Source organism: Falco rusticolus, chromosome 5 (assembly GCF_015220075.1).
Source record: "Falco rusticolus isolate bFalRus1 chromosome 5, bFalRus1.pri, whole genome shotgun sequence".
Lineage (NCBI taxonomy): Eukaryota > Metazoa > Chordata > Aves > Falconiformes > Falconidae > Falco > Falco rusticolus.
Window position 1 is genome coordinate 30,233,597 of NC_051191.1, and position 26,550 is coordinate 30,260,146.

At 40.6% G+C, this 26,550-nt stretch overlaps 1 protein-coding gene across 2 annotated transcripts in view; it reads left to right on the top strand.

Moving 5' to 3' along the window:
* EXOC4 (exocyst complex component 4) overlaps positions 1 to 26,550 on the top strand; it is a 408,367-nt gene that overhangs the window by 166,845 nt on the left and 214,972 nt on the right. Inside the window, exons 10-11 of one of the 2 annotated variants that reach the window (XM_037387958.1) lie at positions 20,332 to 20,428; positions 23,705 to 25,282. In XM_037387958.1, coding sequence (XP_037243855.1) covers positions 20,332 to 20,428; positions 23,705 to 23,723 — 116 coding nt within the window. In that variant the 3' untranslated portion in view covers positions 23,724 to 25,282. Of the gene's footprint in view, positions 1 to 20,331; positions 20,429 to 23,704; positions 25,283 to 26,550 lie in introns of those variants that run through there. The other variant, XM_037387956.1, reaches the window with a different exon arrangement.

The following is a 26,550-nucleotide window of genomic DNA, read 5'->3' on the forward strand; positions in this document are numbered from 1 at the left end:
CATATGTGTGTATATATATGCGTGTATTTGGAGGAATAAGTCAATATGGCTGGACTATGTGATTGAAATACGTGAGTGAAACAGGCCAGAGGATGCATAAGTTTGGCACGGTCTGTACCATCTGCTGGTGGGAGATGCAGGTAGATTCAAATACCGAGATGTCTCTGACCAGAGCTCATTGACAACTCTCACTACTTTTCCTTTCTGTATATGTTTTTGGATTTTGCTGTTTTGAAAAGAACTGTAACTCCATTTCTCTGTTTTTCACGTAATTTCATTGATTAATTCCTCAGTGCTGCTGCTCCTCATCTTTGACTTAGAATTTTCAGTCCCTGTGGTTTTCTTCATTTAGTGGGAGAATATTGGAGCAGGTGGAAGTAATCTTTGGTGCTTCTCTCAACTGCTTTTTTAATTTTTCTTTGAAGCTATATTTTGGAAGTTAAGGACTTTATATTTCAAAGTGGCTCCTGAACAAGTGCCACAGTCCAGAACTGGATACTTAAATCAGCAACAGTTGCATCACCCGAAGGAAATCTTGCTGATGGCAGCCTGGAAATAAACACACTGAACTATGTCCCCAGCTGGGAGATGAGAATATTTTTGTGTTTTCCTGGTGCTTCACGGCTTTTTTTTGATCATAACCGTTAAAAGTATGAGAGCTTTCCCATGTTAGGAAATGAAGTGTGCTGTTGAGACACTCCTGGGAAGACCAGCATGTCGGCATGGCACAGCACAGCCAGGCAGAGGGAAGCTTGCTTAGCTCATGGGCAGATCTGGAGAACAGTGTGGACTGCGTTTGACCATCCTGCTTCTTTCCTGCAGATCCAGCTTGTTCAATACCTTTTTGGGCATCTCTATACCCAGCTGATTTCAGTAGTTACAGACATGCCGTAACCCACTTTTGCATGAGCACCTTTGCTAAAAGCCTGAGTAACTCAAACGGCTTTTCATTGCTTCCTCCAAGACTTGTATATGTGCTGAGATTATCAAAGGTGATAGTCACCTTCAGGTAAAGAAGTGATGTATAAAAATACCCATTTTGAGTAAAACCTGTGCAGGTGTTGAAAACCATGCTTGTTAGATACGTGCCAGGAAGGATCTGTTATTGTGGTACCGATTAGGAAAGCCAAACCAGACACGATTAAACTCTTCAGGAAATGTCAGTGTTCCAGCTTCAGCAATGATCGCAGGCATTGGCAAGACAGCACAAATAGACAGCAGCTGTTGTCCCCTTTCCATGGTATCCATGGTAAGTACCTTTGTATTGGAGGGGACTTGAAAGCTCTCTGAACAGTGCTGGGAAGCTCTGTGGTTTGACTGCCTCAAGTGCTTCTGATGCTTTTTTTTCCCCAGCGTAGCTGCTCCAGATTATTTGATCTACTGTTTTGGGTAGTCAGTCATGGGACTGATGGCTCTGCGATAAAGTCAGACTTCCAGCAAAGACTGGTCTGTTTCAGTGTACTGCTTTTGGTTTTCTAAAATAAATGGAGAGGTTAATTACTTTTTAAAGTTACTTTTTTTCCCCTCGCTATTGAAATGGACCAAATAAAGCCAAAGGGAAGAAAAGAATGTACCCATCTGGTTTACCTAGCAGGACATCCATATCATCAGACTGCCATGCTCAACCCATGTCAAGAAAGTCCAGTAACACCAGTCCAGATTTGAAGTGCTTCAGATGTGTAGCAACCACCATGACTGTCACTTGCATCTCAGTGGCTAAGTGGTTTCACGTAGAAAATATTCCAAGTAGGAAGGTCACTTCAGGTGAGCCAAGGGCAATGGAAGGCTTTTAAGCATCTGCTTTTCTCTGTGTTGCACCTTGGAGCTATCTGCTGGGATGTTCTATTCGCAACAGTACTGGCTTTTACTGCAGGATTTGTTGTTCCCAAACTTACTTGATTTTAAAACCAGAAGTACTTTTCAACAGCTGCTTGAATTTTTTGTAGTGGTAGTGTATTCTTGGGAATGGTTTCCCTTTGTCAGCAGCTGCTCACTCCTTTCTGAGTTGTCCTTCCCTTGCTGTCGATTTGAGCCTTCAATTCTGTAAGAGGTCACGTTATGCAAAATTAGTGGAAGTTCTATCAAATACAGTTCTCAAATGATGTATTTTACTGGCAGACTGCTACCTGATGTCTTTCACTGGCCTCCAGGACTGTGCTTTCTCATTAGGTTCATTTTAGGAAATATTTCAATGACTTTCATTCCTTATGGTGATGGCCAGCGTGGTGGTGGTGATGAAATAACCTACAAAAGCTGGATGACCTTAGGAACTGGAGTAAAATAAAGGGGATGAAATTCAGTAGCACTAAATGCAGGGTCATGCATCTGGGGATTGGTAAGAGAAATCAGCTCTAAACTAGGAGCTAATCAATTGGGAAAGATGGAGGATAAGTGGTACTAGTTGATTACAGAATGATTGTGAGCTGCCAAAGCGTTGCTGCTCAGAAAAAGGCAAATGCAGCAAAGGCAGGGTATTTCCAGCAGAGACTGGAAACTATTAATGTCACTGTACAGGTCTTTGATTAGAAGTAATTTGAAATATTGGATGTAGTTTCTGGTTGCTTATAATGGTGAAAAAGACTATTTCATGCTGGAGTAAAGTAGTCTCAAGGGGGATATACTTGCCTATAAAAGGTATTGGGCACTTTGAAGGGTGGTAAAGAGCTATTGCCTGAAAAATGGTGTTGCCACATATGGGAATAAACTGGCCAAAAATGAATTTAATCTGGAAATTGGAAAAAGGTTTCTAACAAGTGAGGTCTGAACAGTGAAGGGAAGAAACTTGGTTTGAGCTTGAGATAGGTATGCCAAGGGAGGTGCAGGTGGTTGTATTCAGAGAAGTTGAAGGGTGAAGTTAATGACCCTGGAAATCCTTTCCAGTATTTTGTTCTCATCTGACCTGCTTTAGGTTTTCAGTTCAGTTTGTATTTAGATGGGGGGAGTTCAAGGCAATTACAGGGAAGACTTGCTGGAATCATCCAGAGTTTTCTGTTGTTGCTTATAGCTGCAAATTGAAGAAATTTATTCATTTTAGAAAGCAGCTGCTGTTGTCTTTCATAGAAACAAATACATTTTTGTTACTGAAGCATTGTTGAAGTCTGAGAAATTAGGAAATTGTTAAAAAACTTTGTGCTTGCCTGCATTCTCCTGGGCTTGTGGCAAATATCAGGTGTTTGCGGTGCTGTTGAAATCAGCTTGGAAACAGAAGATGCATCATACCAAAACAGCCCCTAAATAAAAATCCTCTGAAACTGCCAAAGTCGGGAGAGGCAGATGACTTTGAAATAGTCCGTAATTACCGAGCCTGTAACTGAGAAAGTGCTCTAGTTAGTCTAGAAGGAAAAAAAAAAAACCCAAAAGAATCAGAATTACATAAATAATGAAAGAGCTAAAAATGCCTTGGTTTTGTAATGTAGATGAAGGCAAGGTGTCATGATAGTAACACATTTACATATTGGGATTATTTAATTATCCTATCTTGTCCTCTGAAGAAACAAAATGATCATGAATATTCATGTTTTCAATTAAAATATTAATGGCGGACTGAGACTTTGGTTTTTATATCTCCAAACACCCATAAACAGTTTTATTTAAATGCAGTGAAGACTGGAGGTCAGAAGGGGTTTGCCTTTTTCTTTTCAAGTTGTAGAGAGGTTGATGTTTTCCTTGAAGACAGAAGGACAGTACTTGCTCCCCATTTGCTCTGTGCTAGTTTTTGAAAGGAGTCTCATCATTGCTTGCTGCTCCAGTAGCATCCTGTACCTTGCTGAGGACTTGGGAAGATTGATTTACCCTTAACTGCAGACTGCAACCACCATCAAACGCATTGCAGTGATCTCCCTCTGCTCTTCTCTGGTGAGACCCCATCTGCAGACCTGCATTCAGCTCTGGGGCCCCCAACATAAGGAGGGCACGGACCTGTTGGAGCGAGTCCAGAGGAGGCCACAAAGATGGTCAGGGGGCTGGAGCACCTCTCCTAGGAAGACGAGCTGAGGGAGTTGGGGCTGTTCAGCCTGGAGAAGAGAAGGCTCCAGGGAGACCTTAAAGTGGCCTTTCATTCTTATAAGCCCCCTTTAAGTACTGACGGGGAGAAACATTTCAGTAGGGCCTGTAGCGATAGGACAAGGGGGAATGGTTTTAAACTGAAAGAGGGCAGATTTAGATTAGGTATAAGGAGGAAATTCTTTACCATGTGGGCAGTGAGGCACTGGAACAGGTTGCCCAGAGCAGCTGTGGCTGCCCCATCCCTGGCAGTGCTCGAGGCCAGGCTGGACGGGGCTTGGAGCAACCTGGGCTGGTGGAAGGTGTCCCTGCCCGTGGCGGGGGGGCTGGAACTAGATGGTCTTGAAGGTCCCTTCCAACCCAAACCATTCCATGATTTGTTTTGGTTTGTTTTCATTTTCAGCCTGTAGGTGCAAGTTACTGCCTTTGCCTATGAGATCTGTGCAAGACAGCTTTTTTCCTTGCAGCTCTTAAATAGTATTTATGATCTGTAGTATCTTCAATTGTACTCATTTACATTTTTTTTCCAGTGTCATTACAGTGAGCATGCTTGGTGTTATCAAAGAAATTAAATTAAACCATCCTGCTGGCTTTGAATTAAGGGAGTTGAGGTTTTCATTGGTAACTAAATGCATTCAGTCGGCAGCTAGTAAACATTTCCAGCTTGTAAATGGTTTTAAAGAAGAGAATAAAAATCTTAAAATATTAAAACATAATGAATAGTTGCTCCAAAAATATCCAACTAACCCGTACAACTGATTTTGCTAATAAAGAACAATTCCTTAAGAATAATGAGACAGAAGAATAATAACCAGGAAAAAAAAACAACCAACAAACAAGCATTTTTTTAATTTATCAGCCAGAAGGGGGACATAAATTTCATTTATATGAACAAAAGTAATTAAACTTTACAAGGTAAACAATTAACTAAATGGATACAAGTTTTTTGGCTGTTATTTTGTGAGTAACTAAGCATACTGTAGAAATAACTGAAAATGTGCTCTTTTATGTTTAAATTGGAGGCTGTGGCTCTCAGGTGAAAGCAGACATGGCAGGGGCTGGTTGGGAAGGCAAGAGAGAGGCTCTCCTGGCCTCAACGGCAATGGATTTGGGCCTGCAGTAGTGTCTGTAGAGGGTCAATTTGAAGTTATTTCACAGGCTTATTGGTGACTTTAAAGTCTTAAAGGAATTTGTGATAGAGAAGATTGGACATACCACAGTGTGTTTGGTCTTGAAATGTGTTGATCAGAGCAGCTTCTCTGCCAATGTTGGATCCTCATCTTGCTCTCTCTTGCAAAAGCCTGGATGCTATGAGGACTGGTGCATGAGCAGTACATACCCAATCAATTAGATCTTCTCTCTTTAATAGGGGGAAGCAAATTCATAGACCTCCTTAATTTAGAATTTGATTTTATTTTTTATTTTCTGTTTGGTGCTTTTATTTGCAAAAGAAGAACCTTAGTTCATTACTGCCTTATGCATTGTCTGTTGTATAGACATGTAGTACTGACGAAGCTACCAAAATACAAATTTTCTTATTTGAATTTGACCAAGTTTGCTAATACTGCCAGGCAGAAATTAAGCAAGCTAACAGAATGATACCAGTTTTCTCACCTGATCATAGAAGACACACATTGAACTCTAAAATCTTTGTGGTCATTGTTCTGTACAGACCCATTTAATATGCCTGTGGTAAATCTGAAAAGGAGTGTTCTTCTGCTAAAGCCCCTTTTCTCAATAGTGTACATGGAAAATAGAAATATGTCTTTTATGGATGCAAGTGGATGATAATGTCCGCTCTACCCAACCTCTTGAGTGGCTAGAGGCAACACCAGCTGCGTGCTGGAGGTCACGTTACTGCTTAGCACACTTCTGTGCTTGAGCTAATAACCCTTTTCCTCCTGTAGTATCTGTACGAGCTCATCCAAGTAGATATGCCCATAAAGAAATAAGTTTCAGTTGAGTCAACACAAACTTCTGCAGTATCTTGCCTTTAATAATAAGGATTTCGTTGCATGAGGTGACTGAAGACTGTAGCGTTTTGCACAAATGACCTGGCCAGTAAGCAAATGCTTGGCGTTCGTAAGAGAGTTTTGACTTTTTGTAGTTTTCTGGTTTATGGTATAGAGCTTGATGGTGTGAAACCTGTGATAGCAGAAGATTTTGTGCCTGAGAGCACTCAGGATGTCTCTTCTGGTTTACTCTTTTGGTGTGTGCCAGGGAGAGCCCAGGCCTGTCTGTGAAAATTCCTGTTGCATTACCTCTTGGCCATGCCACTGCAGAACAAACCACGGCTGCTTCAGCCACCTTGTATCCCAGCTGTGCTGAAGGCGTCTGGCAGTGCTTGAAATGAGGGTGATCTGCTGCTGTTTGTATGCAGAATGAAATGTTTCAGGGGATGGGAAGCAACTACTACATACTTGTTTTACATCACCACCTCCATATTGCAGCTGTAGATCAGTGTCCAGTTTTCCTAGGTGTGAATGAGCCTGGGGGTTTGGTTTTATTTTAAAAGAAAAAAAGGCAAGCTAGCAGAGTCATGAGCTGGCTCTGCCAAAGATACGAGGAACACCATCCTACCTGACTGCACCGCAAAGGCTTTTGGAGGATTCAGGAGAGCATTCGATTTGCTAAGCAAACTGTTTGGGACATTTTGAAGAGTGATTAAAAAAACAGAGGAAAGATGCCATAAGTGGGAAGCACCTGGGGAGCATAAAGATAGTTTGAACTATTTCCATATTGAGCCATTTTGCAGGTTTTGGTGGCAAGTTTCACATATTTTTGCTTGCAAAGAGTTAAATGCAGTTCTTGACAGCTACAGCATGAATGCTGTATAGATGTTCTTGCATTTGTTTTGAACTTTAAAAAAACAACAGTCTGATAAGTTGGAACAGGTTTTCCCTGAAGGAAGACTATAGAGTGTAATTTCATTACAAAATACAGTACTTGGAGATGAACTGGAGTTGGAATATATTTTTTTTTCCACCCTAAGGGATCTGACATTTCTATTTCTTGACATTTCTCTCATTGTTAGACCAGCTTCTTTGTGCTGCCTTTTTTCCCCCTCCCCTGGTGAAGCTGTACCTGTCTTCTTGAAGCTTGGAGTGTCTTTTCTTGTAGGTAAAACTGGTAAGAGTTTGAATTAGTTCAACAAGCAGATGGTCAGAAAAGGAGGCTCTGCTGCAGTGCTAAGTGTGTAGCACTGGGTCATGTGAGTTGTTGCTGGAAAGAGAACGGAGCAGTAGTCCCTTGAACATGGGCATGGTTAAACCTGTAATTTAGGAAAGTATGTTTTGTGATAAAGAGAGAGATGTAAAAATAGTAATGGGTTACTTGGAGGTCTGGCTTAAGGTATGTTAAGTATGTCAAAGATAGCACTTTAAACAATTTTGTTCCTGGAGCCCATTATTTTAAGAATAATGGATGTTTGTATGATATTTTCTGATTTCAGCTGCCTCTCTGCACCATTCTTTTCTGGAGCCTTTAAGTGGTAGCATAGCAAGCCAGCTCATCTAATGTGTTGGAAAGCTTTGTCATTTATTCACAGGGGAACAGAGAGGATATTTTTCCACCTTCATCTGTGATGATCCCATGAAAGGCATGTCACGTTGCGTTCTGGTAATGGGTAACAGTCCTCTGGCAGAGTTTACAGCACTACAGCTATTCACAGCTTTCTGCCAGCACAGCGATGTCAGTTAGGGATGTTAGGGAGTCTTACCCTCTACAACCAAAGTCGCCACTGTAATCGCAGCTCTACAGGCAAAATTATCGTTTTAATCAGTTACTATATGGCTTGTTTACAGAGTATAGTTTTACTTTAGTGGTATAAAGCTGTTTTACATTAGACAGAGGTCATCATCTGAGACCAAATTGTTTCCAGCTTTGTTTTGATTCCTCCTAATATCTCATCTGGTCAATTATGATGGATTTTTTTTTTTTTTTCCAAGTGTGTTGGGGAAAAATCTTCACTCCAGCAGCTGGCTGGTGGTGAGAGGCACATAGTCATTTTTCATGCCTAAATCCTTAGATTTTCACTGCTCTGAAAAAAATCATGGAAAACTGATTCAAGCATCAGCCCTACAAAAAAAAAATAATAATCCCATTAATAAGGAGTATGTACATTTCCTGTTAAGAAAGAGCAAAGAACATTTAGCTGATACTCTCACAGCTTTAATTCATGTCTTAATTTCATAGGTTGAAGCACAGTCATCATAATTGCAGAGAACATGCTTGATGGGCTCCGTTGCCTGCTGGTGGCTGCTGGGGTGCAGTGTATGCTGAGGATTGGTGCCTGCCCGTGGCTCGGCAGCAGCCAATAACTTGTTGCTTCATGCCCTGCAACACAACGCCTTGCTGTAGGAGCATGATACCAATCTTAAAATTCAGTGGGAGGTGGGAAACCTTTTAGATCTGCAGTTTCTCCTGTGTTGTGGGACCCTTTGTATTACTGAGTGTCGCTCTGAATAACAACCTTTTCCTGTGTTACAGTTTGGCTGCTTTCCACTTGTAAGTAGCCCTTGCAGGGGAAAAATGGGGAGAGGGAGGGAGGTGCTTTCTGAATACTCCATCAGCTAAAGCTTCTTCTACTTCTGATTTTTCTTGATGAACAGTAGTTTTCAAAGTAAGTTTTGTGGCTGTTTGAAGCTGAAAGGTTAGGACCACAGCAGAGGGGGACCTCTGAACTCAGTACTCCTTTCAGGTGGAGAATAGCTTATATCTATTTTGAGAGAGAGAGAGAGAACGATGGATTTGCAGACCATATAACGTTGTTATAGATGATACAACACAGCTTGGAGATAGTGTTGTCCAGACTTTTCAGTGTTACTGCAAGAAGAATCTTCCATGTTCCAAGGCATAGGAATAACTTCAGTTTGTGCCCGTTCCTCAGCCTTCTTTTAAAGTATGCATTTGATGCCAGGTTTACTGTTTGCTTCTGCTGTTTTTAGTTGCTCTCTACTAGTGTGCACACTTCTGCTTCATGTGGTTGAACAAAAGAGCGTGTATTTCATTTCATTGTGAAATTATAATACAAAGTATTCCAAGATGTAGGCGAGACTCTACCGAGCTAGATAGTTACTGTTGACAGTCCGCTGAATCAGCAGAAACCACAATTTTTTTTTTTTTCTGATGAAGTTGAAACATTCAGATCTTGACTTCTTTAGCTTATGGCTGTTGAATGTTTTTAATTAAAATTTAAAATAAGAAAATTGTTGCTACCTTGAATAGATTTTTCAACATGTACCTGTAGAGCTTTTCTTATCCATGATACCTGCACAGCAGTAACAATAAGTAAAAAGATAATTTAAATAACACTCTTAAGGAATTTCTGTGAAACTCATAGTTCTTGGTCATTGCTTAGGAGAAGTTTTAATTTTATTGTCTGTAGAAATGTACAAAAACATATGGAGAGGACTGGTCATTCTTTCTGGAGTTTATTAGACACAGTGTGATTCTGACGTATTGGTTCCTATGAAGTTGCGCTTTATTAAAGTCACCAGGTTATTCTTGTACTAGCAATGGCTCTGATTAAGGACTGTATTAGGGTCATATCCTAGAATAACAGCACTTCGAAATCCCTGGCTGCATCTGAAAGAACTGTGATTAAAGTTCTGGCTGTTTTCCTGCAATTGCTAATGTCTGCTGAGGGTTGAGTTACCCTCCTTTTTATTGGTGCTTGAGTTCTGTTACAGCCCCATGCGATTTCGTGCCAATATCAGTGACAGTCTCTGGGGGGAAGCAGTTTTGCATTAAAATGCAAGAAGTAAAAGCTGTAGCAAAATTAACACAGGAGTCTAGAATTTCCAGTGTGACTTAATAGCCATGGCGTTGGTTGTTTTCGAAAGTCTAATTCATCTTAGATTGAATTTCAGGCAAAACAAAGCAAGGAAGATAAGGAGGTGGGGAAACCCATCTAAAAGAGATTATGGATGAACAGGTTGAAAAATGCTGCCTGACAGGTCATACTCTGAGCACTCTGACAATTTCTGCTGGCACAGGGAGTTGTTTTGTGCATTTTGTGTGCTGGCGTGGACAATCCATTTTGGTTCCCTTGAGGAAAACCCTTGTTGTTAGTAGGGATCATTCTGCATATTGCTGGAAAATGAATTAAGTCCCACTACTGTATGCGCGGGTGAGGAGTAAGGACATTCGTTTGTTGTTATAAATTTATAGAGGTATCACTGTTGAATAGCCAAGTAGGATTTATTTTGCCCTGGTTTACATGCCAGGTTTGTAACATTTTCAAGACTTGTCAAAAAACAGGCAAATTTATCTTCATTAGAACTGATGCATTCATTAATATGTGGAAAACAAATCTATGACAGCTTTCGTGGGCAACATGACGGTTACTGTAGTCCCAGCTGAGTACATTTTCTGAATCCTGTTTCCTTCCTCTGTGCACATGTAAAAAATCAAGTATTTCTGTGTGTACTTTTTCTAGAATACTGTACAACATTTTACACTGTTTATTTCATTATTTCCTATATCAGACCCATAAGAGGGGCTGTAGCAAAGCTGCCCCATCTCAGAAGTGTGTGAGGGGAGATGCAGTCTTGTCAAACATCATGCGAGCCTGTGGCCTCGCCAGATGTACCTTGCTGTAACTACGGATTCCAATGTCTGAAATGGCTGTGAACTTCTGAGTGAGTATTGAAAAGGACGATGAAGTGAGGGAAGTTTTAAGAGTTAAACAGTTTGTTTTATATTCTTACAATCAATGATAGTCTATCAAGACTATCTTTGTCTTGCTTCACTTGCTTTCTCTGTTAGCTTGCTGGGTTTTTTTCTTCTGACATTAAAACTGAATAGGAAACATGTCAGGAATATAAAAAATTCAGGTAGGAGCCATTTGCAGCTACAGGAGATAAGATAAAGAAAGAAAGCTTTGAGAGCAGAATAGCTGAAAAGTGAATGCAGTGTGAGAGTAATCACAGTTCATTAGCTCTAGCATGTTCTCTGGCTTTGGATAAGGGTTTATGCTACAGCCATGCTCTGGAAGGGCTTGTATCTGTACACAGTAGTTTTAGGGAAACCAACAAAACAGTAAATATGCAAGCTGACAAATACATTAATCAAAGTGCGTGCTGCTGAGTTGTGTGGCCGGGGGGGGGGGGGGGGGGGGGGGGGGCAGAGGGAAGAGAAAGAAAAGTATGCATTTTAAACAATTTCTGTAGCTGAAAGGAGACTACATATGTGGCTGACACACTGATCAAATGATAAAGTAGAGTCAAATTGAACCTCAACCTTTTGTACAGCCTGTGAAAGTGAAGGCACGCTGCAGTTTTTCAAGGCAGATGGAGTGTGAGCAACTAATAAATCAGGTTTTGAAACATTAAAGAGCAACTTATTTAAATGCATATGGTGTTGGATCTCAGGCAAGACAGTATAGGAGCGCGTAAAAGGATTGGGCATGGGAACATCAGCAGAACAATATGTCTGCGCACCAGCTATGTGACTGCTTCCAAATCGGCTTCTTGTGCTGAAGTCCTGCTACGTAGTAAATGAAGGGTAATGACAGTTGGTCAAAAGCAAGCAGGAGAAGCTGTTCTAGGCAGAAATTCCAGGCAGTGAACAGAATAGGTGGTGCAGTCAGTTTTGTAATTTGGAGCCATATTCTGTGTTAAATGGAAAGCTAAAGTCAAAGCATGACTTTAAGAACAGTGAATAAAAGCTTTGTTCCTTCTTGTATACAGCATTTCTTGAAACAGCTTTAGCGGGGGGAAGGTTGGAGTCCTTATCTCAGTTCCCCTTTTGGGAAACTGAAAAACAGAAACCCGATCGAGCTCAGAGAGTTTGCATTAGACCCATGACTTGAATCCAGATCTGCAGTTGAGCACTAATAAAAACGTTTATATGAAGTCTGGGTTGCATGATTTACATCAGCTGCCTGTTAGTTTCTGGAATGATTTTTAAGGTTTTGATAGCGATGTGTATTCTCATGGTTGGGAACTCTATACCTGTACAGAACAAAATGCCACGCTGCTGTCATCATGGTGCTTGTGCTCCCTTTGAGTAGAGAGGCAATTTATGGTAGTAGTGCCTCTCCTGCTTTTGGAAGTCATTTTTCCTTCAGCGTGGTTTGAAGCAGAGTGTGCTCTACAAATATGGAACGCATGTTGCAGCTCTCACCCCTTCTTTTCCAGTTTTATACCTGGAAGGGATTTGTGATTGTCCAGTCATCAGACTTCAGCTGGGATTTTTAGATCATTGTGCTGGCTGACATGGTCCCAACCCCAAACCAGACAGGAGGTGGTGCATATTTTGGAAGCTCTGGACTCCTGCGTCTGTCCTCGTCCCCTGGCACAACAGCCCTGTTACTCTACGAGGCAAACTGAGAACCAACAAGGAGCCCTGCCTTAATTTCTGCAAAACATTTGTGTTTTTCCAGTGAAAGCTTTTGAGGTTGGAAAGCTGCTCTGCAACTCATGTTAGGGGGCATCCCCAAACACTGCTTCTGGGAGAACTGCTGAGAGTTTTTTCACTTAAGGAAATATTACAGAAATGAAATGTGGTGTGCTTTATAACCTTAAAGGTCAGCTTCCTTCATCTTTTTTTCCCCTCACTTCACATCTTTATTGCCTTAATTCCTACCGCACCTCTCTGTCAAAGAAGAAAAGGATTTACAAACTGACTGGGCAGGTCTAAGCGTATAGTCTACATGGAGTTAGGGTGTACCTGTACTTGGCTATGTACAATGTGGCTAAGTGCCAATGACAAGAGATGGACAGACTGGAAGCTGGGAAGAGTCTACTGCCCTTTGAGACAGTTAATCGTCTCAGAGCTCCCTTCTGACCACTGCAGAGCCCTCGCCCCAAGGACTGACAGCCAGTATTTTACAAGTAGTTAGCCACCTAATTCCCATTGATTTTTGGGTCTCTTGTCATCATCTCTCTGATCTCTGTTGATTTTGGTAGAAGGTAGCGTGTTATGTGTTTCTAAACATCAGTCCCTTACTCCTGCTGATCTGGTCTATACATTTACAGTTGCTGTAATTAAAAAGTGTGTGTGATTAAGAGAAGCAAACAAGAAATTCAATCTTTCCTCCATCAGAAACCTTTGCTAAATTGATTCTCCCCTCAAGCAAGGAGGTAAACAAGTATTGGCCTGAGCTTATCCTTGTCTGTCTTGATAAGGCATGGATTATTATTTATGTATTTATTTTTTGTGTGGTGCATCTCGCCTTCCCATTGCAAGAGAGGGAATAGGAGCCCCACATGCTGCGTCATAGGACAGATATGTCACTGCCAGAAACAGCAGCTATGTAGTGCGCTCTCTATGGCAATTTGTGGGTGAAGAGGACAGACAGAACATCATTGTTACATAGGAGTAGACAGAGTAATCTGTCTAAAATGATTAGATGCCACTAGAACATGAGATTGCTCTTGTCTAGTCTGTGGAGTCCTAAAGTGGGTGTTTGAAGGGCTTTTCAGAAGAATTTTGTATCAGTCACTTATAAATAACCTTTGCTTTACTGTGTTGCTTGGAGCACTGAGTTTCAGTTCCAGTTGCACTGGCAGACCCATAGCAGCTCAGAAACAGAAGATTATTAACCCAGAGTTGACCTGCACCAGTGGGAAAGTGCAGTGTTTCGAGGTTGTCTGCAAAACAGTATATACTAATAAAAGTGTAAGTCATCTAAGATGGTGTTTGTTCAAAAGGAAGGGTCTATGGAAGTTTAATGATTATTTTCTGGGGAGCTGGATTCTTTTGTGGAACATGGGGCTGGGCACTTTTGGGGTTTCTGTTCTATTTATTCACTTGGATAAACCTACTCAGCTTCAGGGAAGACCTACCTAGGTCATCCTGTCATCCTGCTTATAGGGCTGCATGTCTAAGGCCGAGGTGCTTGGAAGTGCTCACAAAAGCTAAATTTAGGTGCAGGATGCTGAATTCCCTAAGGGCTTTGTTCCCCAGTGGAGACCAGTCTGGGGAGTGGACCAGGTCCTTTTGCATCCCTTCCATCTTCCCTGCTGAGGTCTGATGATGTAGGAAAGCAAGTGCTGGGAGGGTTGGTTGCTGAGCCCTTAATTCAAGCATGCACTGCACCATATGGGCTCTACTAAAGCAGGTGTCTCAAAGCAGTTTGAAAAATGGGCTGAATGCAGTTAAGTTCGATGATTCAAGATATGCAGAAGAATTTTAGAGAAGACTATTTTGTCTGTTTCCTTACAAAAAGAACTTAAATGTGCACACCAGTATGTTGAGTCATTGCTGTGAATCAGTGTATTAAAACCAGGACTTGATGCTTGTGTTGTGGCTTTATGTAAGGGGGTGCAGTTGTAAGACAATAGTGTCCTAATGTACAGAAATATGAGAAAGCAGGAGACTTCCATTATAAAACTCCATAGTTACTGTTCTGTAATACCACAGATCAATCACTTCTTTCTGTTGAGCTCTGTTTTATAATAACCTGCTTTGTTCTTTTGGGGCAGCATTTGCTTTCTTCCCTTTCATGCTAAATGACAGTTTGTATTTCCATCCTTTGAAGATGGTGTACAGGTAATAACTGTGTTGTTGATCTTCACAAAATCAAGACCTTCTGGTAAGGACCATAATGTCTAAACTGGTTCCTTTTCTACTGCAAGTTTGCTCTGATGCTCAGAGGGGAGGAGGTGGCACTGATATGCAAGCTGTCTTGGTTGCCTGATTGTTGTGGCTTCAAAGCCTGTTTCTTTATTCTTTTTATGGTTGCATAGATCAACGTGAAGTGGCTCACTAGGAAAGGTGCTTTGATCACAGAGAGGTGCCTGGAACCCATTTAGCTGAAAGGTTTGCAGTCAAGGATTGATTAATGAAGTTGTCCTGTGCTAACACGGAGGAGGATGGGAGGGGGACAGAGCAGAGGTTTGCCTTCAGTCCTCATGGTTTTCAGGTGCTTGCTGTTTCTGTTGAGAACAAATTAATATTTCCTGGATGTTTTGGAAAGGGCTTTACTTATTAGCCAACTATCTCAGTGTCTGAAAATTTCTTGTCTGATAGGATTTGTATTTGGGCTAAGGGTGAAATGCATTAAGACAGATATAGCTCCAAAGCAATTGGGTAATGCGTTATGGTGTTCTGCAGTGACAGTGTAAGTAATCTCACCTTTTAAAAGTACTGTTATTGGACACCAAGAGTGCTTTCCTTACATTGTTGTTAAAAAAATATAACTATGATTTTAAAACATGCAGGGAGCTTCTTACAGAGAGAAGCTACTTCCTCTCTGATGTCTTCACGTCCTTCAAGGAACAGGTCAAGGGAGTGAGTAGTGTGAGATTCCTCATCAGACATGTTGCAGAGTAGTAACTTCCATATAAACCTTGGACCCTTATGGAGAAAATTGTTTCAACTAACACACCACCACCACCCCTTGCCAAACAACCTAAACAAACCCTCAATAGTCTAGGAAAAGGAAATATAATCACTGTTACTGACTCTTTTTTTTGTGGATTTGTTTGTGGTTTGGTTTTTGTTGTTTTTTTAAATGAGAAGTTATCTTGAGAGATGAGGAAGCCTCAGGATGTGTCTCAATGTGATCTTTTTTTACAAAGTAGAATCAAGCTTTTCCTGCAGACATAGTACAGTCCTTGGTTATAGAAGGTAACCAGCATCACATTAATTTATAAAATTATGAAACAGGAAAATCCCTGCATTGTGTTCCATGGTTTAAATGAGGAGCCATGATTTGTGTGACGCCATGTATGTAACTCAAGGTTTGCCTTCAGTACTGTCAGTACAAAAAACAGGTATAGGAACGCTGTGAAGTTTATTTGCACAGTTACCAGGAGACACTTCCCTGCAGGATGTTAATCCTTAGCATTTTTATCATGTGCTTTGGTATGTTTAGATTAAATTAGCAAAGTCCAGGTATACCACAGACTGTGGTGAGCGATTGAACTTGAATTACTTCGTGGCAGAAGAAACTCATGTTTTCCTGAGGAGATCCCTTCTGGAAAAGAATTCTTGCCATCATTCTTCTGAGACCTGCTCTTTGTGTAGTTAACAGGACATGAGCAGTAAACCTGAGATATCCACAATGAATATTTAAATTTTTAAAACACTAGGCAGAATGGAAAACTTGCAGCACTCAATGTTTGTTCAGACTTTAAATGAGTGCAGAGATTCTAGCTTTCTTGGTAATCTAATGCTTTTTCATATTGAAGTATGACATTTTAGGCTCCATTTCAGAAACATTCAGCTGCGTTACTAATGGACCCGTCTCTGACTCCCACTTGCAGCGATATTCAGGTGGGCACACTTCATTGCTAGCACAGCGTGAGGATATCATTAACTGTATGACAAATTTCACTTCACCTCAGAAGTTTTTCTGCTTTTTTTTTTCTTTTCATAATTTATTACTAGACAGATTAAATCAGCATGCTGGTGCTCTTAAGAAGGAGCTGCTACAAGAGTAGTACTTTCAGACAGCTGTGAAAGTTTGTGGATTTTTTTTTTTCCTTTTCCTAGCTATTAGGTTTTTGCTTTACTGCAGTGTGGCATTGCTGAAGCAATGATGTATACTTGGTCCAGATGGTTATTGGAGTGATGTTGTACATCAGTGAGCATGGATGGTTAGTCCTATAGTCAGTGCTTATAGTGAGCTGTCATGGCAATAAAGTTGAGCACTTCCATACAGTTGAAAATCTTCAGTGCTCGCTGGGAATTAGGGTTTACAGCTCCTTTTCCCTAATGAGGCGGGTAGTTTTTTTCTCTTATCTGCTGATGTGTATGTGGCATGCATTCTGGACAGCCCAGCAGTATAGTATTTGCATGCCTAGCTCTTGTTTGAGAGACTACACAAACTGCCCCTCTGGTAATCATCTTGATAAGGAAAAAAACAAACAAAACAAAACAACAAACTCAGGCATTTTTTCCACTCTTCCTTCATTTGCTACTGGTTTCCTGTGGAGCTGCCTGGTATGGGTTTCTTTGGGTGACTGATCATTCACCTCCCTGCAAGAGGTGCTCCTCGGCGGAATCAATAAGAATGAAGGAGTGTTCATGGTGTATTTTTATGGAGACATCTGGTGGCTCTCCAGCACAGAGCATTCTCTGGAGTGGAAGTATCATGTTGGCTGGCCAATGTAAATATACATTTCTGACCTTGATGTAGTCAGGGGGAGTCCCCACGAGAGATTTACACTGGAATATACGGGCAAAGTTGTTACAAGCTTTTTCTTGCTCCAGATTGGACTTTTCCCCAGCGGCTATCATAAAACTACTGTGTTGTAAATTTTGGTAAATGGCAGCATTTCCTTGTCTGCTTTGTGGCCATGCAGGAACAGAGCTGTGCTGCTGGCAGGCTGTGGCAACATAGTTTGGCATCCGTAGAGGTACGATGGCAGCGTCAGGAGTGGTAAAGGTAAGAGGTGTAGTGCAGGCTGCTGGCATTGGCAAGATCCGTTGCAATGCTGGATTGTTGGTATGTATGAGGCATCAGCAGAAATAAGATTTACATCTCAGTGTATTTTTCAAGGTAAAATATTTAAATACAAACAAAATTACTTTTCCTCATAGCTTACATCTACATGCAGAGCATTCATTATTATTAATCGAAAGCTAAGAGTGGAGAAGATGTAAAAGCATATTTTTCTCTCACTGCCGATATTCTGTTCTCAAATCTTGTATAATATGGCCAAGCAGATAAGACAGATTGTGTTATTCCTTGCTATGGAGTTCATCCCAGTCAATAATATTGATTAGTGCAGGGTGACTTGATGTAACAAGAATAACACCCCTTTCATAATTTGAGCCTGTGTTTCCTAGTTCATGCCTCAGTAGCTCATGCTTAGATGAATTCTTCAGTAAGTCGTTTAAGATACAGACCCTGCTGGAAATTGCAGGGTCTGTCATTAATAGAGGAAATGAATAATTTTATTTCCCTAGATGTTGTGCCTCGTTTTTCCACAATTAAGCTGTCCCATTGTGCAAGGTAAATTTTTAAAATACAAAATGAAATTCCTGAACTACTTTTTTTAATAAAAAGCTACCTTTGTAAATACAATCAATAAAGTTTTATAAACTCTGTAGCTGCTTCTTTGTGCTCCATGAGTCCTTTTGTTAGTGTAGAATTTGTCAAGAAGCTTCATGTCCTAACGGTGCATTTGAGGAGCTGACTCAGCTTGGGGAAACTGTGGCTGCAGATATTCAGAGTTTGCATGGATTTCCCACTTCACAGGGAATTTAATACTGTCCCTTTTACCGGGGCACTGAAACAGCATCTTTGAATCTACACGTGATGTGAATTCTTGCACAAAACACTCCTGACGTGGAGGGACCGTTGAGAGTATGGAAGAACTGGTGTTCATGACCTGCTTGATCCTTGGACATTGCTGTGAGGTTGCTAACAGGAGGGTCAATTAAATCAAGTCATCAAACAGCTTTTTTTTTTGCAGGTTGGTTGTCGGTAATGGTCTAAAGCAGAGGTCCTCAAACTACGGCCCGCAGGCCGGATACAGCCCCCCAGGGTCCTCAATCCGGCCCCCGGTATTTACAGACCCCCCCGCCGGGGGTTGGGGGCGGGAAACCAAGCAGCCGCAGATGGCTGCCTGCCACTGCATCCGCGCCGGCCCCCTGGTTAAAAAGTTTGAGGACCCCTGGTCTAAAGCATATAAACCTCACTCTGAAAAGGAGATTGGAGTCACTTACTCATCAATTGTGTTCCTCCTCTTACACTTTCCCATGTGGAGACGTTCTTCTTCTCCTTTCAAGGCAGACAGATGCCAGGGTCAAAAAAATTCAATATTCTGCTATTGGTGTTTTGATTTCAAGTACTTTGTCATTTTCCTGCCTGTAAAGCTATCATAATAATGTGATTAGGTTTTGTATTTATTATGATTCAATCATTAAGGAGAGTTCAGATGCAAAATGAAAAGGACTTGATAATATCTGGGATATATAGACTTTGCCCAAGTTCATATTTGGGGTTGTTTGAGGTTTTTAGCCCAAAACCACAGCTGATAGTGTTACTTGGGAGATGACAGCAGGGAGATGATGATCTGTGCTTAGTGACAAAGGAGTGTGACCAAAACATGAGGGACTATCTGCTGAACTGCTGCTAGTTTCAGAATGAGATTTTTTTGTTTTTTTTTCTAATGCTGTCATTTGCTAATGTGTAGGCATCAGACCTGTTCTCCTAAAAATGCTTTCTTCTGGAAGGGTAACAAGTGGACTTTGTTGCTATCAGGAAATGCAAGGGTTTCAGGAAACTGAGAATTGCCTTCCCCACTCTTTTCTTTCTCAATATTATAATATGAAGTATTTTGGTGTTAGGAGCTGCCTATGAAAGTAACTTTGGCTTGGATGTAATGGTTTGCAGGTGGGTGTTTTCATGCCACGTGGAAGTCCTGCAGTCTGGACCTGAGGTGTATAAATAATGCTGTCTGAGCTAGTCTTCTATGACCGAGAACCATGCCAAACTCAAGTTTGTTTTTCTGGAGAATCCCGTTTGTATGCAACTGAAACTTGGGCAACAGAGGCTTCTGCTAGTGAATGACAAGACTTGGTGAAAGACACAGACTCCTGAGAGACCCAGTAACATTAAATATAATAAGTTAGTGTCATGTCACTGGCAATAAAAACCAAGCTGCCTTCCAAGGGATTGAATGGTAGCATCATCAGTCAGAGGTGCAGAAGCCTTGTACAGAGCAATATGAAGCAGCAAAATTCAGTGAAGTGCTGCTCTTAAAACCCTTTCCAAGCATTGTGCACTTCAAAATACATCTTAGCCACATGGACAAGGCTTTGGGTGTTTTATTACAAAAGCACAAGGGCCTTCATCTTGTGAGAAAAGATGGCTCAAGTGTGTGCTTGTATGCTGTGCGTTTAGTTTTGAGCTGTTCCAACAGCTGCTAAAGTCACTGAAACTTCAGGCTGTAGGTCCCCATCTGCCAATGACACTTTGAAGAGCCATGAGACTCAAGCCTCTTAAGGGTATCTGGGCATCTCTCATCTGTGTGATGGGTTTCATGTTAGCACCTCCAGTCCAGTACACTGGACTTCAGCCCAGCTGATGAATTCATGTGATGTGGCTGGGAAACTCTTCTGCAGCTGAAACTCACTCCTGGGCTGTAGGACACCTGCACTTACCAGTCTTTCTGCAATACTGTCACCAGCTATAGAAAAAGGAGCCTAAAGCAATGTATAAATACTATCTCTATTGTTCCTTTTGCATTAGGAGTACTTCCTCTGAGCAGAAAGAGGATAGAAATAGCATATCTTTGTGTTAATTACTGATCTTCCACCAGGAATGAAGCATTTACAGACAGACCTAAATGTTTAATTATCACTTACTATGTAAAAATCAAGGGGTGTTGAGATCTGTTAGACAACTTGCTTCATGTTCTTTTCCAGGAGGACCAGATGATAACTTAATTGAAGGTGGTGGATCCAAGTTTGTCTGCAAACCGGGAGCCAGGAACATTACCATCATCTTTCATCCCCTACTCAGGTAAGTAAGAATTTCTACATAGTTCTACAGGTGCGAATAATTAGAACAAGTAGAATTAACCTTCTTTCTTCATGGCATATTGCCACTTCAGAGATAACATCCCACAGCAATGGGCTTGCTGTAAAGTTGTTGATGTGCACACATGTAAGAAGTAATCACTAGTTGAGCTTGTTGCCGACGCTCCTTAATCTTTTTCAAAATTAACTGGCATACCAAGGGGGATTGCTTGCCTGGGTGACCCTGTTTCATTGAACAGTGTAATTTATTATTGACCCAAGCTGCGAAAAGTTTAGTTGCAATCTGTCACAAATTGTTTATTGCTGACTGTCCATTATGCTTATTAAAAGTCAGAAGGATACTTTATGAACTGCAAGGTAAGTTCATTCTTTGATAAAACAAGTGTGGTCTATGGACTGCAAATTAAATGCCCGATCTGAAGTGCCTTGCCAATTACAAAAATCTTCACAGCTCATCAAGGACTGCTGGAACTTTAAAACAGAGCAAGTCTATAATAAGCCTCTTCTCACCAAGTCACGCACCTCTGATACTTTAATTTTGCTCCTTTTGCTTTGCAGTCTTAACAGTTGATCTTCTTAGTTCTGCTGGAATTAAGTAATATGATGTTTTTCTCAGTTCATGTCAATCTTCCACCTCTGTGTTTTCCTTCAGGGTTTTTCTTTATCATCAGACATGTCCTTTCCTATTCAGTGCTAGCACCTTTAGAGGGCATTTTCCTCTTTGACGTTCTCTTACTCACTATCATGAGTCACTTCGGCCGTAGGGTATGTATCTCGAACGCTAAAAACAACCAATAAAAAATATAATAAAAAGTAATTGGAATCTGATTCCCAGGGGAAGGAATATCTTGACTGATGTCTTGGTAGCTGAGAACTGTGGTCATTTGTGACTTAAAAATGCAGAAGGAAAGTATGTGAATTCCTCCAAATTTGAATTTCTGGTGTCATTACATCAGATATTGGAATAATCTTGAGAACAGCACCTGTTGTGAGGACATAGTAAAATTTGTTAGTGTTTAAGGTCTTTGCTTGGAAAAAGGGTTGCGTACATTGTACACTCTTCATTTATTGCTAGATGCCTGTAATGAAATGGATAATTTCCTAAGCATAATTTGTTTCAATCTGTCTCTTTTAAGCAAAAGATATGTGCTAATAAATAAATTTGCTACAGCATTATTTATAGTTTTCAGCCATTTTATCATAAGAAAAGATGGGCAATGGTCAAGATGCAATATGCTATTATGACCACTATGATATGGACTTCAGTCTCTTTAATGAATTTACAGGCTTCTTTTAAGCACAGAGCGGGTGGGGGTGGGTGGGATATGATGCTCTTATTTTTATTGATGAGATACTTCACATTGATTTAGAAACTGGTGAAAATACTTCTTCCATTCTATTTGCCTTCCTGCTTAATTTTTCCACCTTTTTTTGCCATCCGAGTCAAACTTGAGTGCTCTGCTTTAAATAGCACTTCTCACAAACACTTCACTTTCATTACCAGCTTGCAAGATAGGCAGTAGAAATAATTTGCCTCATAAAAAATAATTGCATCAAGATTAAGGTATCCGCGTACAATATATTTTTCATGCCAACCATCTGTAACATCTTAACTTTCTTGCATTGAGTAGTTCATCAATAGCTGCCTGAAGAGAAGGAAAATGCTCCATGACCCAGCTTACCCTTTTCTCACTACAGAATGGGATGAGTTTGGGTGTAGGTGAAGACTGCAGAAACTCTTTAGATGTGATTTTACCTACTTTAATGATCAACAGAGTAAATGCATGAGTCCTTGCGATCTTAGGTTTAACTCATGATGCTCAGCTTTGGCATTTGCATGATGCGTGGGATGCGGTGTACGTATCTGGGTTGACCATAGGACTGGATTTCTTTTGCTGATAATAATTCCCTTCAGGGAATTCTCTTCCTGATGGGAGTCAATAGCAATGACCTGTCCTACCAGAAAACTGGTTTACCCATTGACTCCTGTTAAAATTGGCTATATGATGCTGGCTGTGGTTGTATAAATGCTGAATGTGGTGGATTTGCTGAAATACTGATGTTTGCAATAATTTCTAGCAAATCATCTTATGTGTGCATTCCTTGTTGGTTAGATCTTTGTCATTCCTTTCTAGATGTTATTGCATTAGGTGTTAGCTCTGGGAGGAGGTAATTGCTCCAGAGGTGTGAAGTTTTCACTTGCTTTATTTTCCATTTGTCGTGGAGATTCTTTATGGCTTGCCTTAATAATCTTTCATTGATGTTGCTTTTGCAGACTTAAAATGACTCTGTTTTGAATTCAGAATGATCAATATTTTATTTAGAAGTGTGGTGGTGTGTGGTTTTTTCCTTATTTCTATCAAGTTCACATAAATACGTTGACAGAGAAGGTTTAGCACTGTATGGGCTAGCTGATTTTATTAGGAAGCTGAGTGCTTCTAGAAGTATTAAGCTAACTGGATCACTGAGAAACCAAGATGCTGGCACAATGGTTTAAAGCCTGAGCATCGCATTAAGTGATGACTTTGAAATGTAATTCAGCCCAGTAATGTTAGATGGAGAGTTGGTTATAACCAGAGCATTCATATTCATCAGTCTGGATTTCTCTGTCGTACTACCGATATGAAAAGTGTCGTTGTCGATCACATCAGGGAGTTGCACAATCACAACGTTAAGTTTACTGGCTATAACAGCGTTTTTTTTGATCCTTTTTCATTTACAAACTGAGGTTGAGCTTGGCTCCAGATCCTTTTGAAGAACTTGAAGAACATCAAGTCAGCAGGCTTTCAGGGGGCTGTAAATTAACCCCCATATCTCCAAAAGTTTATTTAGAGGAACTCTTAACTTAAAACGGTGGAGAGTGTAAGGGCAGATACATACAAATGGTTTTCAAAGTCTTCCCTCGAATTCATTTAGAGCAGTGAGCCAGAGTTGGGAGTGAGTTTGTCGTTTGGGATATAGGTCCCTAATTTCCACTAGTACAACTGAGACACACCAAGCCCCAGATTAATTACCAGGACTTAATGACACCACCACACACGTAATAAATGAATAGTCAATTTTTGGAAGACTAGTGGGTATTCTAGTGGAGATGATTCCTGGGAATAGATTTTACTAACTACATATGAAAACTAATTGCACTCACAAACTGAAGAGGAATACACATCTGATTTTCCTTAATTACATATTGCGGGAGGTGTCAAAGTATAAAAGTTACCAAAAGAGTCCAGTTGCTTCCTTCATCCTTCACCGCTAACAGGCGTCTGCTTGGATTGTGAAAGCGCTGGTGTTACTGGTCTGTGGACTAACGTCTCCCGTTGGAGGAAGGAAACAATGCGGGACCAATACTGAAGCCTTTACGTTGTGGAATATCGAACAGCCTGAGTGATGTCTGTTGTAACATTTTGTTTGTGGGGATTTTTTTATATGTTTATTTGTTTCAGCTGGCATTTGAAAGGCACTTGGCTCTTCAGGGTAATAATCATTTTACATATGCTTTATAGAGTATGTTTATTACCAGACAATTGAAGAACAGATGTCTGCAGTCTTGAGGCTTCAGGGGGAGGGACAGGAGGGACCAGAGATGGAGGGGATGATGGCGTTTGGAATCGTGAAAGCACCACTGATGCTAACTCAGTTGAACATTATTTGGATATTGGGTATTAAGGCCTCAAGGATATCCATTTATTAATATCAGCCACACTTCATTAGTATCAACCAGAATTAAAAGGGTTGTAGGATGGAAGAGAAAGCAAAGTGTTCATTGATTCGGAAGAAGCAGTTGCTTCTAAGGAAGGTTGTGTCCTTACTGAGAAGTGGACCAGAGGCTGAATTGACTTGGCACCCTTTACCTCTCTACCAAAGAGGCAGTGTCTGTCTTGGGGGGGTTACCCCTTTACCAGATGGGAAGAACTGCAACATGTCAGTGATATTCTAATCACTGCCTTGGATTTCATAGTGAAAACCAAAGTGCTGATGTATTAGATACCAAGAAAAAGTAAGGAAAGAAGGAAAGACAAAATTAATGATTTGACTCTGCTGATGTTCTTTGGGATGCAAAGACTGAGGTTTAATGCTTCAGTGTGTGCATGGTCCAAGACACTGCAGAGTTTGCTAGTTTTTGGTATTTTGGACTGATCAGAGTGGGGGGAAAAGAGCAGGTAATAATTTGACATTTTAATTTAACAATTAAATAATTATGTTAATTTACACTGTTCTCCATCATTTAAAGAGGTAGGCTTTTTACTTGATAGCATTTTTGGAATTTCCTGTTTCTTTCAGTTAATGCTAATAAAAGAGTGATTGCTCTTTTAATAAATAAAACAAATGCTTTAGGGAATAATCAACGAGGATGGTAATTTACTTTGCTGCCTGTTGCAAGTTCCTCACCAACTGGTGGCAATCTGCTCCAAACTGCTGAAGGTCAGGTTTCAGACTCCACTTGTAACCTGTCCGCGGGCGGGAGGTGCACACTGTACAGAATACGTACATACACGCAGGTACATATGTATCAGCAGTGATGTTTTAACTTTCCATGCTTTGGGAATAATCGTGTCAAGCTTCTGTTTAAGTCACGATATGCCAATATAAAAGGTACTGTATGTAGGATTTAAATCCTCTGTTTATTTTGAAAAAGTTGGGAGGGGACAGCAAAGTTGTCATTGGTTCCTATGGGGCATCTAAATCCTTTGGTTTGTATCAATGGCTGCTGCAGCTGAGCAATGTTCATAACTACGTAACTGTAATTGATACAAAACTATGTATATAACTGAGAACCCATATGTACCTCGCTGATAATCCTTTTATTAGTATATTTGTATTGCTATAATAATAAACAATCTGATTTTTAAATATGCTGTAATATCTTGTAGTTCTCTGCTATAAAATTAATATTTGATAATATGGGGAATGTGTTATTTGGGAAGTAAAAGGAGTATGAAAATTAGATTAGTTTGTTAGTGACATTTAGTATGTTTAGATTATGTTAAATGATAGAAAGTATGCTAAGAAAAATAGGTGGTGTTTGATCAGTCTAAGATCTATATGTTCTTACTGCAGTAGGTTGAAAATGTGAAATAATCCTGGGCACAGATAGTGCTAAAGTGTGAGAGGTGATGTCTTTAGCTTTTCGAAATCAAACTTCAAATACTTGATTACAGAGAAGTTGAGAAAACTGGTGGAAGCTGGGGTAGGGGACTTAGTATTGACTGCTTAAAGTTTGTGTTTCAGGTTGAATGATGTTCAGAGGATAAGAGATTAAGTAAAAAAAAAAAAAGTCTGAGATGCTGTCATGTGCACAGGGGAACATTATTTGCAAACTTTTAAAGTCAGTGACCCCTTAAAAATATAACTATCCAGATTTCATGAATGCTGGGGCTGTGTGTGTGTGTTAAGTCTTAAATTCAGACATATCCTGTATCTTCGGGGGGGGGGGGGGGGGGAATATCACTTAGTTAATCTAAATCTCACTTCTGCAAGAGAGGCAGTATCTTCCCTTCCCCTCCCCCCGTGGAGGCAGGGAGATGGTGCCTCTGTGCAGGCTCTGCGGTGCAGTGGGGTAAGACAAACCGGGTAGAAATCGGGAGATCTTGACTCCTGCTTCTCACTACGGTACCAGCAGTCACCACGATGCTTTATAGTCCCATCTTTATTTTGGAATTGTTAATACTCATCCTTGAGTGTGACAGATGCTTGATGCAACTTTTCATACACTCGCTGTTTACTTGAATTGACCTGAATCAAAATCTTAAGGGAGCAATTTGACACCCACCTACTGATTTTTTTTTCTCCCTCTGGTTTGAGTGTTTAGAAGACATTTAGTTGACGAGTCCCTTGCTGTTGACATTTAGTACTTTATATCTGTCAACAGTGGGAATGAATGTTTCTTGCAGGCAAAACCTAACTCTTTTCTTTGACAGGCTCTCATAAAGTTGGTGTCACTGAATTACAAAGACACATTTCAGAAAAGCTTGTTGTTCTGACACTGCTAAGAAAAGGTTTAGTTCTGACTGAGGCCATCGCAGAAACGGGGCACATGCACGGGAAAGGGTTGGGGAACAACTTCACATTTTGTGATTTTGTTCCATTCCTTCACATTTTGTGATT